Consider the following 17,410-nt stretch of genomic DNA (forward strand, 5'->3'; position numbering starts at 1 on the left):
AGTAGATTGTTTTGCTAAAAGCCAACAGAATTGGAAAGTTTAAAAAGGTGAACAGCATCTCCCTAACTGGCATTTTGCGAACCCCAGCAGTGGTGTGGCTTTTTGCTTTGTGGTTATGCCTTTTCAGAGTCCAACAGGGAGGCATTTCTAGTATAGCCTTGGCCGATGCTCTTCGGTCTGCCAAATTGATCTCCTCTGGCAATTTCTGAGTGCGTGTTCAGCAACATAAGTGATGAGTAAATGCACGAGGCTGTGCCGGTCCCTGTGGGGAATCAGTGATATACAGAGCCTGACATGTGCCCTTTGGGAGCAAACATGGTGACAGTGGGACCAAAACATACCCACATGAACATGAAGCAGAGAGTCTCAGCCCTGACTGATGATAAAGTGCAGGACAAGGTTTAGGCTGGGAGTGCTTCCTGTAGGCTTTTTGAGCAAGGAAAGAGTCCTTGTAGCCTTCATGTTCAGGAGACTTTCGGAGCAAAACTTCTGCCCTCAAACCACAGAGTTACATATCCTTATAGGATTTCTCATGAAAGAGATCCATAGCCTTTTTTTTTTTTTTTAAATAAAATTACTTATTTTTTAAAAATTGTTGCAAAATATACATAAAATTTATTACTACTTCAACCATTTTAGGTTGTCAGGTCCGTGTCTGTGTATTCACACTGTTTTGCAACCATCACTACCATCCATCTGCAGGACTCATTTCATGTGGCAAAACTGAAACCCTGTACCCATTAAATAATACTTACCATTCCCCGCTCCCCATCCCCTGGCAACCACCATTCTACTTTCTATCTCTTACAGATTTAGCTACTCTGAAATACGTCGTGAGTGGAGTCATACAGTATTCATCCTTTTGTGACTAGCTTATTTCACTTAGTATAATGTCTTCAAGGTTCATTCATATTATACTGTGTGTCAGAACTTCCTTTTTAAGGCTGAGTGATTTTCCATTGTGTATATATATAGCATTTTGTTTATCCATTCACCCATCAGTGGACATTTGGTTTGCTTCCACCTTTTGAGTATTGTGAATAATGCTGCCATGGACATGGGTGTACAAATATCTTTTCAAGATCTTGCTTTCACCTCTTTTGAGCATGTACCCAGATGTGGAATTGCTGTTTTTAATTCTTGGAGGAACCTCCATACTATTTTCCATAATGGTGGCACCATTTTATACCTTCTCACCAACAGTGCATGTAGTTTCCAATGTCTGTAGATCCTCACCAATAATTGTTTTTCAGTTTTTTGATAGTAACCATCCTAATGGGTGTGAGGTGGTTTGAATTTGCATCTCACTAATGATTAGTTATGTTGAGTATCTTTTCATGTACTCTTTGGCCATTTATATATTTTTTTTGAGAAATGTCTATTCAAGTCCTTTGCCCATTTTTGAACCAGACTGTTTGATTTTTGTTTTTAAGTTTTAAGAATTCTCTATATATTGGGGCGCCTGGGTGGCTCAGTCGTTAAGCGTCTGCCTTGGGCTCAGGTCATGATCCCAGGGTCCTGGGATCAAGCCCCGCGTGGGGCTCCCTCCTCAGCGGGAAGCCTGCTTCTCCCTCTCCCACTCCCCCTGCTTGTGTTCCCTCTCTCGCTATGTCTCTCTGTCAAATAAATAAATCTTAAAAAAAAAAAAAAAAAAAGAATTCTCTATATATTTTGGATGTTAATATCCTTTCAGATATGTGATTTGCAGATATTTTCTCCAATTCTGTGGGTTGCCTTTTTACTGTGCCGATAGTATTCTTTGCACAAAAGTTTAAAATTTTTACGAAGTCTAGTTTTCCCATATTTTCTTTTGCTGCCTGAGCCTTTGGTGTCATAGCCAACAAGTCATTGCTAGTCCAGTGTTGTGAAGCTTTTACCCTATGTTTTCTTCTAAGAATTTATAGTTTTAGCTCTTATGTTTAGGTCTTTCATCCATCTTGAGTTAATTGTTATATAGGATGTTAGGTAAGGGTCCAACTTCATTATTTAGCATGCGGGTATCCAGTTTTCTCAGCACTATTTGTTGAGGAAATTGTTCTTTTCCCATTGAGTGGTGTTGACACCCCAGTCAAAATTCTTTGACCATATATACAAATGTTTATTTCTTGGCTGTCTATCCTAGTGCATTGGTCTACATGTCTGTCTTTATGTCAGTACCATACATTTTGATTAGTATAGCTTTGTAGTAAGTATTGAAATCAGGAAGTGTGAATCCTCCAACTTTGTTCTTTTTCAAGATTACTTTGACTATTCAGTCTCCCTTGAGATTCCATATGAATTTTACAATGGATTTTTCTATTTTTGCAAAATACATTGGAATTTTTATAGGTATTGTGCTCAATCTGTAGATCACTTTGGGTAGCACTGACATCTTAGCAATGTTTAGTCTTCTAATCCATGAACATTGGAGATCATTCCATATATTTATGTCTTCTTTAATTTCTTTCATCAGTGTTTTGTAGTTTTCTATGTAGAAGTCTTTCACTACCTTACTTAATTCCTAAGTATTTTTTTAATTTTTATGCTATTGTAAATGGAATTTACATTTCCTTTTTGGATTGTCCATTGTTAGTGTAAAGAAATGTAGCTGATTTTTGCCTGTTGATTTTATATCCTACTATTTTGCTGAATTATGCAGCATTTCAAGTGGTTTTATAACTCTCATGATGTTTTCCCTTTGGCAGATTGTTTTCAAGTTGAAGGAAGAGATAATTCTAATCGAGAAAGAACGCACGGACCTACAGCTGCACATGGCAAGAACAGATTGGTGGTGTGAGAACCTCGGAATGTGGAAGGCCTCCATCACCAGTGGAGAGGTAGGTCTGACTGCTTTTCCTCCCAGTTTATTTTAAGAGTATGACTTTATACAAGAAGACTTTGTCCTAGAGAACTATGTTTGAGGGTAGAAAACCTCTGTTTGTTCTTGTAGACTGCATTTGTCCTTCCTTCTCCACTGTTTTCACTCTGTCTCACCCATGACTGCAAGCTGTAGGAGGGCTGCCCGGTATAGAACTGATCTCACTCCACTTCAGGTTGTCCTTATTCACTGGAATTGTAAGCAACTTTCAGATAAGGACAGTTAATGTCTCCGAATTGCCATTTTATTTTTCCATTGAGGATTGAAATAAAATGGAAGGCACTATTTGAAATTTGGTGGTGAGAAATTAAAAATTTAAGTGTTTCTGCTTGCTTCATTCTGCTGACTTCACTTACTTAAATCTCAGTTGCTCTAAGATCTTTAATAATGAATATTTTTTCCTTTGAATTAGAAAATATTTTGCTGTTCTTTGAGGGATATGGGTAACAGTTTTCAGAATATGCTGTATCCCTTTTGTCTTTGAAAATAATTTCTTTTCAAAGAGAGATGCATATGGGCATTTACATTGTTAATGTGGACAACTTCTTCATTCCCACCTGCCCTACTATCAGTCCCGTGGAAATCTGGAGATAAAGGTCAGGTCCACACAGATAACGAGATCATGAGTAACATTAGGGTTAATGTTCACACTCTTACTGTGGTGTGGGGCGGGCTTGAAATTCACAATCTTAAGTTCACCTCTAGATTACATAGCAGACAAAGCGTGTTCTCCAAGAGCTACTGTGAAAGCACACACATTACATGAGTGCTTAACCAAGTGCTTCACCAGGTCTGTGGTACTTGGTAGCACTCCCATTAAGGTAAGTTGTAGGAGTTTGCTGTAGCACCTTGGTCACGGAAAAGATAAGTGGACATGGACACTGAGGAGTCCCCTGACCACCAGAGTTCACAAGGCAGTCCCACAGGGAACGTGTGGAAGATGTGTCTGCTTCATGCCAGATTCTCCTGAGTTCTGATCTGGGCTGACTCCCTTACTAGATGTGTGATCCTATGACAACCCGGGGACCCTGTGCGTGCCCTCACCTCCTGCATCCTCACAGTGGGATAATGGTCCTACCTCACGGGCCCCGTGCATGCTCTGGGAGTCTTGTGTCTCTTTCCTTTGCCTTTCTTTTTTTTTTTTTTTTTTAAGATTTTATTTATTTGCGAGACAGAGAATGAGAGACAGAGAGCATGAGAGGGGGGAGGGTCAGAGGGAGAAGCAGACCCCCTGCTGAGCAAGGAGCCCGATATGGGACTCGATCCCGGGACTCCAGGATCATGACCTGAGCCGAAGGCAGTCGCTTAACCAACTGAGCCACCCAGGCGCCCTCCTTTGCCTTTCTTATTGACTCTTTGTCTCTAATTCGATTTGTGATACTAATTCAAGCTTAAATTCAGTGTGTTTTCTTTTTGTTTTTTCTCTTAATCTATTTATGTTAAGTATAATAATGGCCTGTTCTGAATTATGATATTGTATATACATGTGTCTGTGTTAAGGAATTATCTAAGTTGGGAGGTAGAGGAAATTACGTGTTTCAATGTAAAATTTCATAAAAATTGAAATCATGGTTTGTTGAATCCAGAAATTGAACTGGGGAAGTCTTTATCCTTTCCTGAGGCAGGTTTTGGCATATCTTACACTTGTTTGCTTGCTGTTCATTTGTTTTTTCAAAGAAACACGCTTAAGATGTTAAGTTTGCTATATTAGTTTTCTTTTGATGTGTCACAAATTTCATGGCTTAAAACAACACCCATTTATTAGCTCACAATTCTGTAGGTTGAAAGTCCAACCCTGCATGACTCTCTCATTCTCTACTCATTGTGTCATAAAGCTGAAATGAACATACTGGCCAGACTGAGTTCTTGTCTGGAGACTGGGGAAGAAATCCTCTTCCAGGCTCATTCAGGTTGTTGGCAGAACTCAGTTCCATGTGGTTGTGGACCTGTCTCTGCTCTCTTGCCATCAGTGGAAGCACCGCCACGCACCCCTCTCCTTCATGCTAGCACCGCGTGTGCGATCTTTCTTGCACTTCCAGGCTTTCCCACGTCCTCTCCTGCCACCAGCCCGAGGAATCTCTCTGCTCTTAAAGGGATTGTGTGATTAGGTTAGGCACACCCAGGTAATCCCGCTGTGTTAAGGTCAGCGGTTAAACATAACATAACCTAATTGCAGGAATAGATTCCATGGTATTCACAGTCCCAGGGATGACGCAGGGCATGTACACTAGGGAGTGGGAGATCTTGGGAGATATTTAAAAATCGTGCCTACCATATCTGCTCACCACCCTTTTTGTTGTGTTTGTTTTTCCCAAGGTTACAGAAGAGAATGGTGAGCAGATGCCCTGTTACTTTGTCATGGTAAGCTTACAAGAAGTTGGAGGAGTTGAAACTAAGAACTGGACCGTCCCCAGAAGGCTCAGTGAGTTCCAGAATTTACACCGGAAACTTAGTGAGGTATGAATACTCATGAACACAAGGTGTAGAATTACCAAGCAAGAAGATACATAAGAGCTCATTTCAATTTTTTACATATAAGGAAACTAATTAACCTTTCTCCTTTGCTGTGGATACTGGCAAAGTGGCATTTTCAGCATGACATTTGGAAATTAACCCATAGACAAACCATTTAGTGTAAATCCTTCAGGACGAAGCATTGTCTGATCTCCATTGAGCCTCATAGAACCCCAGAGCTGAAAGAGGGCTAGGGATCATCTAGGGCCACTGGTGTTTGAAGCTACCAGTTGTGACCTTTTAGTGGGAAGCGAAATCAATGAATGATTGCAGCAACAGGAAGACCATGGAATATACTGGATTTCGGCACAAAGAGTAAGGGTCATAAAGTGTCGTGGTTGAGAGCACAGACTCGGGAGCCCAGACTGCTTGAGTTCGGATCCTAGCTGTACTGTTTAGTAGCCATATGACCTGGGACTTGTCACTGTGTCTCTTTGTCTCTCTTCTTCATCAGTAAAATACAAATACTGATAGCGCCTGTGTCTCCTATCTCAGAGTTGTTGTGAGAATTAAGGGGATAAATGCATACACAGCACTGAGAAGAAGGTGTGGCACATAATAAACGTTATCATGTTGGTGGGGTAGCAATGAGCACTGTTTCCTAGAACCCCTTAGTTTTATAGGTGCGTTCTATTTTATATGTGGCTATGCACGTATGCGTGTGCGGGTTGCAACACAGCATGTATTTCCTACTGTAGGTTTTAGGTAGAAATGTCAGAAACCTTCTAATCTAGGTCAGTTCTTTTATTTTAAGAGGAGAGGAGCTGACCCCAGAGAGTTTGATCGATTTATCACAGGGCGTGTTCCTAGTGGCCCAACCTGGACTGGAGTCCGGGCCACCTTATTTTCCATTCCTTATTCTTCCATCTTTCTCAGGAGCTGCGTCCTCTCTAGCTCTCCTCCTCCTAGAGATGACAGCCCTCCTCTCTGGCAACTGAGACTCTCTTTGGTCACTTCTCCTCTTGTTTCTGTTTATTGTCGTCTGGCTCAGAATGAATTGATGCTGGTAAAATCCTGCGGTCACCTCAGACTGCTCTTCTGCCAGTGAAATGCGTCTGTTTCCTTTAACATTTTCTCCTAAGGGGATTTTTTTAAAATCCCTTTAATCACCAGCTTATAAATTCTATACCTTCTTCAAGTGATTTTAAAAGGATGGTGGGGGCGCCTGGGTGGCTAAGTTGGTTAAGCGTCTGTCTTCAGCTCAGGTCATGATCCCAGCGTCCTGGGATGGAGCCCCACATCGGGCTCCCTGCTCAGCGGGGAGCCGGCTTCTCCCTCTGCCTCTCCCTCTGCCTGCCGCTCTGCCTACTTGTGCTCTCTATCTCTCTGACAAATAAATAAATGAAATCTTTAAAAGGATGGTGGCCAAAACCAAGTGTCCTACTCCAATACTTCTCAAAGGGACTGTGGTCACCCTGGCAGTGTGGAAAGCGAAATCTCTCTCTAAATAGAAGATTACATTTTCCCCAAAATGTGTGAGTAAAATAGACACTACGGAAAAGTGTGTCGTTTGCCCTGTGACAAACCATTGTGAAGCCGAAGTTTAGTATCCATCCAGTTGCTGATAAAAACAGGAGGAAGGAGAAAAAGGAATTTAGAGGAGATTTTGAAATAAAATGTATGTGGAAAATGTTCTTTGAAAATTAAAAAAACAAGTAGACTGAAGCCTTAGAGGAAGTAAACCTTATAAAATTCCATGTCTGTCTCATTTTCCTTATCTGTAGCTGATCCTTGGTGTTCTTTCCTTACCGTTAGAATTTACTGTCCTGTGACTTTTCGTTTTTGTGTGGAAACCCTTCCTGCTGACAGCTGGGACAGGAGGCACCTTTTCAGGTCCCTGGTGAATTTTAATCTTCCCTTCTGACTCTCACTGCCTGTTTCATTTCTTGAAAATTATACCCCGAATTTGAGCCCTGATTTATATGTCTCCTTGGGCACATGCCAGTGTACCCCTGGTTCTTCAGTGGGCTGTGGGGGAAGGGCTAGTTTTTTCTTTCCCAGCACCCGAAGCACCTGCATGCCCTTGTTACAGGCGACTTAGCCCATGCCATCTCGTGCTGTGGACGGGCCAGCAGGCACTCCTGTGACCCTCCTGTGCACGGAGGGTGATGCCAGCAGTTAGAGCGGTCGCAGGCAAAGGCTGTGCTCGCTGACTTTTCAATGCCGGTTAGTTTTATTAAGCGTATTCATGTGACCCCAGTGCCTTCATGAAGGGCCAGTGTTTGGAAGTGGGGCCAGAGTCCAGAGCATTTGGAACCCACTGCCCTCCTAGGGTCTGAGGGGCAGACTGGCAGAGTCCTGTGGGAATTGTCATAAAGAACACAGACTTTGTGGTCAGATGGATCTGGGTTTTAATCCTGATCTTTAATTGTCTCATATGTGAAATAGGAATAATAACAATTGCCAACTCTTCGAGCTGTTATTTCATATGCCGAGCTTCTAGCACAGTGTCTGGCAGAACGTAGGACTCAATCCACAAAGGATCTGTTATTATTTATTAATATATTATTATTAATGTATTTCCATTGTGCAGTTTGCCACTGAAGGGCAGTAATAAAGCGGCAAGCTAAGTTCCTCCTTCTTTCCATTGTTTTATCAACTGGGATAACTTTTTCACTGAGATGTTATAAACAAAGCACATTCTAATAGGAAGATTTTCTTCCTGTGAGCCAGGTATCCACACCTAGAGCCTTGTGCTTTGTGCGTGTTGTGCGAACCCACCTGATCAGCCTGGCCTCTGCATTGCCCAGCTCTCAGGCATTCAGGGGCCTAGGGATGAGCTTTAGCTTTTTTCATCAAATGTCCCGTTCCTCTCGATTCCATGAGCCTGATTAGAACAGGCAGGTTTTCAAGGTCTTAAACCTCAGAGGAACAAGTACAGGAGGAAGATACTTGGTTTGTTCTAATTATAATTCTAAACTTTTTTTTTTAACATGAAAATGTGATTCGAAATGCTAACATTTAATGTTTTCCTCCACAGTGTTTCCCTTCTTTAAAAAAAGTCCAGTTGCCTTCTCTTAGCAAGCTGCCTTTCAAATCTATAGATCACAAGTTCATGGAAAAGTCAAAGAATCAATTAAATAAGTTTTTACAGGTAAGCAATTGAAAACTTTTTGGATACGAGAGGAAAAATTAGTTATTTGGGGTTAAACTGTCATCATACCAAGAGCTTGCTTGTTTGCTTCCTGGTCTTAAAGGTCATGCCAGGTCCTCAAAATGTCTTTGGTTTGTTGGTTTCTTTGTTTATAATTAAAGTATACTATACACACACACAAAAAAATATTAACAAGTACAAAATATGTACAATACAGATACCATGTGTGCAGCTTTGTCCTTTTCCACACACTGAGCCCGCCCTGTAAATAGCACCCAGGCCAGTCCGCTCCGGCTTCTTTCCCGTCACAGCCCCTGGCCCAGGGTGGTCACGATCCTGACCGACGACTAGCCACACAGATACAGTTGTTTCTGAACTTCCTATAAATGGAATCATGCAGTATGGACTCCTTTGTGTCTGACCTCTTTCACTCAACAACTGTGTCCAGGGGATCCACCCACAGTGCTGTTCTAGTTGCAGATCATTTGTTTTCACTACCACGTAGGTTTTTCATTGTGAGAATACACTATAGTCTATTCATCCCATTGTTGACGAGCATTTGGGCCCTTTCCAGTGGAGGCTATCATGAAGAAGGCTTCTATAAACTTGTAGTACTTGACTTGTGGTGAATCTGTGTTGCGTCTGGGTTTCTTCATTTGTCCAAGTGGTTGTGGCAGTTTTTACAGTCACCACAGTGTGTCGGGTTCTGATGGCCGCCCCCTGCCCCCGTACCTCCTCTTCTCTGCCTGTTTCTCTTTAGTCCTGGTGGGTGTGTGCTGCGGTCTCCCTGTGGTTTCAGTTTGCATTTCCCTGATGGCGAATGAAATGGAGCACTTCATTACTGGCCACTGGGATAGCTTCTCTGGTGAAGTGTCTGGTCAAGTTGAGTCTGCTCTTCTGTCGTGTTGCCCATCTTTTCCACACTGCTTTGTGGGAGTTCTGCATGGGATTTGGATGTGAGTCTCTTGTCAGACCATTTATGTTGCAGATATCTTCTCCCTTTCTGTGGAGGGCCTTTTCACTCTCTTAATGATTTCTTTTCATGAACAGAAGTTCTCAATTTTAATTTAGTCCAGTATATCAATTTTGTCTTTTATGCTTATGTATCTGTGCCTGTTAAGAAATCTTTGCCTCCCCCAAGGTCCTAAAGCTACTCTCCTAATTTCCTCTAAATGCTTTATTGTTTGTCTTCAGTCCATTTTTAGAGAATAAGGCCAAACATATACTATCCTTGATAGCAGCCACTATTTATTTTTCCTTAGCTGGGCCCTCTGTATTCAGAGGATAGTTAAGTTACTCAAACCACGTACGCTTGTAGTTTTTGGAGGCATGGAACTTTGCCTCGTGAAACACTTTTTGCCTATGTAGTGGTAGCTAGAAGTCCTGGGATTTTAAATGATGGATGTTGCCAAATTCTTAGTGAAGGCTTTATTAAAACATAGTTGTTCACTCAGAAGTATGGGTCATTGTTGGGGTGCCTGGGTGGTTCGGCCTTCGGCTCAGGTCATAGTCCCAGGGTCCTGGGATCGAGCCCCGCATCGGGCTCCCTGCTCGGCGGGAAGCCTGCTTCTCCCTCTCCCACTCCCCCTGCTTGTGTTCCTCTCTCACTGTGTCTCTCTCTGTCAAATAAATGAATAAAATCTTTAAAAAAAAAAAAAAAGAAGTATGGGTCATTGTAAAAATAGATTTGTTTAAGTCAGAGTTGCTTTGAAAGTGTTAGTCTCTTTTTTCCGCCTATTCCTATCTCCCCCCTCATATATATATGTTTGTATGTGTATATGTATCCTAAAGTTTTTCTAAGATGCAAATTATTTTATTTCCTGAGGGAAACTTTTATTTTATAATATAATAATACATAAATATGTGTGTGTATGTAATATATAATATAGTGTAATATGATGTAAATTTCCCTTAGGAAATAAAACAATTTACACCTTGAAAAACTCTGAATTTAATTATGGCAGAACTGGATTAGAGAATCGTCAATGTTTAAATGCTCTTACAAGAGAATTTGAAACTGAAATACTACCATTTTGTTGCTGATTCAAAATGTCTAGGAAATAATTAAACCCACTCCAACACAGTACCTGCTTAAATCATCCGGATGAACTAAAGATCTCATTTGTGAAACAGATGTGTATTGCTCAAAATCCAGGATTTTTAAACTTCAGGTGTGGAGGTTTGGAACCCTGCAGCCGACTCTCATTTCCTTCCAGTCCTCTGCTACTGGGGCGGCGGGGGGAGGTCTCCCTTTATTTGGCCTTTCCTGTTGCCACAGATACCACACTCTGGGCCTGTGCTTTTGGGGGTGCAGAGAGGGTGCACATGTGCCTTTATCGGATTGTTGGTTGTGGAAGTGGGTTAGCGAATTCTGCTGTTGTGCCAAGAGAAACCGCACTCTGAGACTCTGCCGATAGGTCATGTGGACATAGCCGAGAGCAAGAATAATCTGCAGCTTAGCCAGATGAAACAGTGTGTCTAGTGACCTTTTGTCTTTTTAGTCAAGAGGATTTTAAGTCAGGAAGTAATGGTTTGGATTGTTTTTCATTTCCTCAAGGACTGTTTGATAAAGCCGTAACCATTGAATGTAGTTAGATAGGTTATACAGCAGACTGTTGTTTGAAAGTATTATCCCACCAACCGCAAACAGGAAAAAGATGCAGAATGCTTAGTCTTTTATTGGGTCCACAGGACCTTCCAGAAAAAGGGATTCCACTGAGTGTATGTTTACTTGAATGTTTATTTATGACAAATAGTTCCCTAGTGAAGCATACTAATTGTACAGATATTTAATAATCTAGCTACTCATTCCTAGCCATACTGTTGCTTATGTCTTTCTTCATTCGTGCTTACCACATTCCCCATTCCTGCTCCCATACTTAACACCACCTACCCCAGCTATTCCCCTCCAGTGACGCTCTGTCCTGCTTCTGGGTATGCATGTGCTGTGTACTCTTCTTGGAATGCCTTACCCCTTTCTCCATCACCCACTGAACAGTCATCTGAGATCTTTACCAGAATAGAATAACATGCTGTAAGTGTTTGGAGGGAAGGAGCTGGGAATGGGATGCCATCCCCAGAGAGCTTAAAAATGATAAAAACCCCAATTATATCTTGCCCCACAGACAGCTGTGAGAATTTCTAACTTATTGTATGTACTTAATTTGATTATTTTCCTTCATAATAGAATATAATTTAGGCCAAAGTCTTATCACCCTTAATGATCACTTTATTTATGTTGATTGTAATAAGTTTGAGACTTATCATTAGTTATCATTTCCTACTATTTTATAAAATAATGCTGGAGTATAGATGTTGATTGTAATAAGTTTGAGACTTATCATTTATCATTTCCTACTATTTTATAAAATAATGCTGGAGTATAGATTAGCTAAAGGAAATCAAGTTGGGAGGATATCTCCTGCCTTCTAATCCATCTGCACGTATGCCTGAACATTTGATTCTCTGCAGAAGGAACGAAGGCCTATCTGTTGGGCTCCGGGGCTGGGGAAGGCAGTAGTGACATCAGCTCCCCACCCCCTTCATCTCCTTCCCTCCACCTGAGGCAGGACTTGCCCACGTTCAGTCCAGTCTTCTGCGGGACAGAGGAAGCTAACAACCCCCGGAAAGTTGGTCGTCCCCTTGGAGCCCCTGTCCCCAGGGTGCCAGTCCTGGGTGTTCTCACGGGAGCTTGTGCTCCCGTCCGGTCATAGAGTTCATTGGGTTTCTGCCTTCGCCTGAACAGATGTAATGTGACTGTCATGGGCCAGGTCCTCTGAGACTAGATCTTAACCTCTTCTGCCACCCCAGGCTCTGACATGAGAAGCACGATGTGCTCCCAGTGTCCCTCTCCCCCAGGGGATTACATCATCAATGGGGCACTGTTTCCCACTGGTCTCGTTATTCCTAAAGGCTGTACCTTTTTTTGTTTGTTTGTTTCAAGGCTTTATTTAAATTCCAGTAGGTAACATACAGTGTTATATTAGTTTCTGGTGGACAGTGCAGTGATCGAACGCTTCCATACAACACCCGGTGCTCATCACGGCAGGTGCCCTCCTCAATCCCCATCACCTCCATCACCCACCCCCCCGCCCCCTCCCCTCTGGTCACCATCGGTTCTCTAGACTTAAGAGTCAGTTCTTTGGTTTGCCTCTCTCTCCTTTTTCTCCCTTTGCTCGTTTATTTTGTTTCTTAAGTTCCACATATGAGTGAAATCCTATTAAACCCTGTATCTTTTAATGCTAGACATTTAGACATTCTTGTGGTCATGTTGTTAATCTTACTGTCCTACCGTAGCACTTGCCTGGACATAAACTTAATTTATGTTCTTCTTTCCTATCTCCGGAGGCCAGATAAGTACCTAAAGAACTTGAGGACATTTCCAGTTCAAGGGCTCATAAAAATAGTTCTGTAATTATGTAAGCAAGCTTGGAAGGTGGGAGCATGGGGAGAAAACTCCTGCCTGGTGTGGACAGTGCCGTGTGACAGCTCAAAGTGCCTTTTTTCAGCTGATGTACAAAGTCTGAACACAGCCATAAAAGGGTGGTTGAGTGGTCTCCTTGTGCAGTGTGCAAATGTGTAAGTTCCAGCACCGCTGGATGGAGGTGAAGTTGACATTCCAAGGCAGTGGTCCCTGGGTCTGTAGGCCATGTGCAAAGCCGGGGATTTTGTTGCACTGAGCAGCTGTCCACACAGCTTCTTCCACAAGCAGGATGACTAGGGTGCTCCAGTTAACCTGCAGGGGGTTGCTTGCGATTAAAATCATTGGAATTCATCTAGTGTGTTCTGTTTCAGGGGGAGAGGAGAATGGTTTGGGGTTCAGAATTATGAAAATAAATCCCCAACACAGTCCTTTGCGCCTTGCTTGCCCCTATTTGTGGTGGTTTCCGGCAGCACAGACTTATTCCTCCGTAACAGTAACGCACCCTCTTTCCTCCCCAGAATCTGCTGTCAGATGAAAGACTGTGTCAGAGTGAAGCACTTTATGCCTTTTTGAGCCCTTCTCCTGACTACCTCAAGGTTATTGATGTGCAGGGGAAAAAATCCACTTTTTCATTATCCTCATTTTTGGAAAGACTTCCTCGAGACTTCTTCTCCCATCAAGAGGTGAGCTGTTGAAAGGTCATGCCATTTTTGCAACAGATTTAGGGGAATGTCTTTTTGAAGGTTTCTTGAAGTTCCAGGTATTTGTTGAAAGCATGCTACTAGTGGGGGGGGAAGCGAATACATCTATTTTCAGCTACTATCACTGTCATATTTTTGGGACACCTGCTTGTGCTCCCCTACAAGCCACTTGCAAGAGTTAAGATACAGAAAAGAGTGATAACAAGGTTGGTAAGTGAAATGTGGGTGGAAAGTTATATGGGAGCCCTGGTAAAAGTGGTGGACAGGCAGTGCCCCGAGATGGGGAGTCGTCATTAGGGGGAGCTGGAGCTCACTTTGAAGGTTGGGATGGGAGGGACAGTCAGTAGGTCATTGGACTGGAGAGGAGAGCTTCAGGAGTGGGCTAATGGAAGGTTAGGCAAAGAGGGGAAGTGGGGGACGAGGTCATGCCAGGCTGAGGAGCTCAGCATTAATTCTCAGGGAGTAGAAGGTCATGGGATATTCTGAAGCAAGACGAATCTAGGAGCTACATTTATGGGTAAAGAAGCAAATAGAGATTGCAGACATTGTGATTTCATATTCTGGACCTCAGGCCTTCCTGCAGAGTGAGAAGCCCCTTCTTTGGCTCTTGAGCAAATTGCACAAGACTCTCTCTGAAAATGGGCGTCTCCTTATGGAGATGTTCACTGCCTCCTTGGCGTTCATTGTTAAAGGCCCCTGGCTCTTCAGTAGGATCGGTTGAAGGAGTTTGGACAGAAGGAGCTGATGATGAAAAGGGGCATGCTACTTCACTGCATCCTGAGCTGGGAGAAATCTGTGCACAGCACAGAGCACGTCCATGCCCGTGCTCAGGGCTCTGTGTAAGCCTGCTTCCCCCACAAGGGTCTCTCCCCCCTCTGCCCTGCAGGCCCGTATTTGTAATGTCTGGCCATATTCAGTTAGCTTGCCTCCATGACCTCTCATTTATCCCTGAACCTCTGGGAGTTTACATTATGGCTCAGTCACTCTATGAGATCGTTCTCTGAAGGTGAGTGCTGGTGGCCAGACCCAGTGGCTTCCTGTCCGTGTTCAGTTCTGTCCACCTCTTTTGCAGCATCTGATGTTGCTGTGAGGTTTTGGGAACTCCTGCCTCTGTGACTTCTCAGCCCTTTCCTCTGCTCATCCAGTCCCCCACAGTGCTGTCATTACCCTATGCTTGGGCTTTGGCCTTAGCTGTTGCCTGTCTGCCCACATAGAAGGAGCCTGCTCGGCTGTCCTGCTGCCTCTGTTTGGGCCTCTGACAGCGCTTCACCCTGCTTGCGGAAACAGCCATGCACCTGTTGGTCAGCCTCCCCAGATCGCTGTGGGCCGCTGAAAGTCTGGATCCACGTCACACCTGTTTGCACTAGCCTGGTGCCGGGCATAGAAGGAGTTTTGAACTGAAACTTGCTGATACGCTACAGAATCAAGTACAGAATCAAAGCTTGAGTCAGAGCTTTAACATAATGACGTTATTTTGAAATATACATGTTTTTAAAAAACAGTGCATTTTATTTTATTTATTTTATTTATTTGTTTTTATTTATTTGAGAGAGAGAGAGTGAGAGAGCACGAGCAGGATGAGGGGCAGAGGGAGAAGCAGACACCCTCCTCAGGGAGCCCGACGCGGGGCTCGATCCCACAACTCCGGGATCATGACCTGAGCCGAAGGCAGACACTTAACCGACTGAGCCACCCAGGGGTCCCAAAAAACAGTGAATTTAAAATCATTTAAGTTAAAAAAAACCTTACTTGGGGCACCTGGGTGGCTCAGTAGGCTAAGCCTCTGACTCTTGATTTCAGCTCAGGTTGTGATCTCAGGCTTGTGAGATCAAGCCCTGTGTTGGGCTCCAAGCTCAGCGGGGAGTCATCTTGGGGATTCTCTCTCTCCCTCGCCCTCTCTCTGTCTGCCCCGCCCCCCACGCACTTATGTGCTCGCACTGGCTTTCTCTCTCAAATAAATCTTAAAAAAAAAAAGTTAAAAAGCCTTACCTTTAAAATTCAAAATGGCTAGAAAACTATTCTGTTACCTACTAATTTACTCCTTATTAATACAGTGATAGAGGTTTTTCACAATTATTTTAAACCTTGAATAAGGCTTTAACATCAAGCTTTCCCCGGAGGTTAGACACACATTTTGCCCTCTGTTGAGAATGCATTGATCTCTGCATGCAGGAAAGTTGAAAGAGTATTTAAGGTTGAAATGTGAGCACATAGTTTGGAATTTACACTTGAAAGAAAAGGATAACTCTACCAACTTCCTTGGATAAGTGATCTGCTTCCTTTGACCTTTCTGTACCCCCAGGAGGAGACAGAAGAGGACAGTGACCTGTCAGATTATGGTGATGATGTGGATGGGAGGAAAGACGCCTTGGCTGAACCGTGTTTCATGTTGATTGGGGAGATCTTTGAACTTCGAGGAAGTAAGCTTCTTTGTTATTACTTAATGGTAATTGCTGTTAAGTGTTTACACACACACACACACACATACACTCATAATATCCCTTTATTCCTGAGTCAGATGTGTATTTATGTCCATTCACTCAACAGCAAATACTTTTAAAAGCCAACCAGACGGGCGCCTGGGTGGCTCAGTTGGTTAAGCGACTGCCTTCGGCTCAGGTCATGATCCTGGAGTCCCGGGATCGAGTCCCGCATCGGGCTCCCTGCTCGGCGGGGAGTCTGCTTCTCCCTCTCCCACTCCCCGTTTGTGTTCCCTCTCTCGCTGTGTCTCTCTGTCAAATAAATAAATAAAATCTTTAAAAAAAAAAAAAAGCCAACCAGACACCATGGTAGAATCTGAGGCCACGACCTTAAGACAGATAATCATCTCTGGGTCCTGGGTTACCCTATACCATGTTCCTCTGAATACAGATAGAATGCTTTGAATTTCTTTTATGTGATTTAGCATAGCCTCATTGCTTTATCACCAAAAGGTATACAAAAAATAATTTTGCATAGCCATGTTGTTCAGGCTGAGGTTTTGGTGCTGTTAGGGTGTACTGTGGTCAGGGACACAGGCATGCCTCGACCTTGCCTTTCAGCTACACCTTTGTTCCCATAGACGAGTGGTTATCACTGGAAGGGCAGGGAATTTTGTCCCTCAGGGGACATTTGGTGATATCTGGAAACATTTTTGGTTGTTACAACTTGGGGGATGGTGCGACTGGCATCTTGTGCGTCGAGGCCAGGGATGCTGCTGAACTTCCTACAACGCACAGGTCAGCCTCCTACAACAGAGAGTTGTCCTGTCCAAAAGAGTTAGCGCCAAGGTTGAGGAATACTACCCTAGTAGTACTTGAGGAAGATGTACTTAGATGAAACAAGAGCACAAACAGGATTAAAATACTCTCGTTAAGACCCACACAGGTGCTTCTCTCCCAAAGTGGTCCTTGGGTAAAAGGTCAAACGGTAATGCTTGGCCAAGTCTTGAGTGCTAAATAGGACCCTCTGCCCACACACACCTGGCAGAGCCTCAGGACTAGCTAGAGCTAGGACAGGTGCCTCAAGGCACACCTCACCACCTAGAAGAGGAGGCGCATGAGGGGGTCAGGGTTGGCAGAAGCACAGTCATGCCCCCAACCACTGTAAATGTTGCCCTGTGACTGACTGTCCAGTGCTCTGTCTGCTCAGATTAGCATCTCTTCCCTTGGGGTGAAGAAGGTGGGCTAGGACTCGTTTTAAGTGCCAGAATTAATTATTTTGGTCATCAGTAAGCCACAGCTAAAACAATCAGCAAACACTTTGGGAGCCTTTGTTTTAGATATCACTCTGTGGGAGAAACAAAAGTATATCAGATGTAGATTCTTCCTTCAGTGAATTTA

At 43.3% G+C, this 17,410-nt stretch overlaps 1 protein-coding gene across 6 annotated transcripts in view; it reads left to right on the top strand.

Annotated features, from left to right (window-relative positions):
- Positions 1-17,410, top strand: part of SNX25 (sorting nexin 25) — a 133,855-nt gene that overhangs the window by 109,243 nt on the left and 7,202 nt on the right. For all 6 annotated transcript variants that reach the window (XM_081807672.1, XM_081807679.1, XM_081807668.1 and 3 more), the window contains 5 exons: positions 2,685-2,816; positions 5,174-5,314; positions 8,352-8,465; positions 13,407-13,571; positions 15,892-16,009. In XM_081807672.1, the coding sequence (XP_081663798.1) occupies positions 2,685-2,816; positions 5,174-5,314; positions 8,352-8,465; positions 13,407-13,571; positions 15,892-16,009 (670 nt within the window). The remainder of the gene's footprint in view (positions 1-2,684; positions 2,817-5,173; positions 5,315-8,351; positions 8,466-13,406; positions 13,572-15,891; positions 16,010-17,410) is intronic.

The sequence above is a fragment of the Leptonychotes weddellii genome, chromosome 2 (genome assembly GCF_054177405.1).
Source record: "Leptonychotes weddellii isolate Sample4059 chromosome 2, ASM5417740v2, whole genome shotgun sequence".
Classification (NCBI taxonomy): domain Eukaryota; kingdom Metazoa; phylum Chordata; class Mammalia; order Carnivora; family Phocidae; genus Leptonychotes; species Leptonychotes weddellii.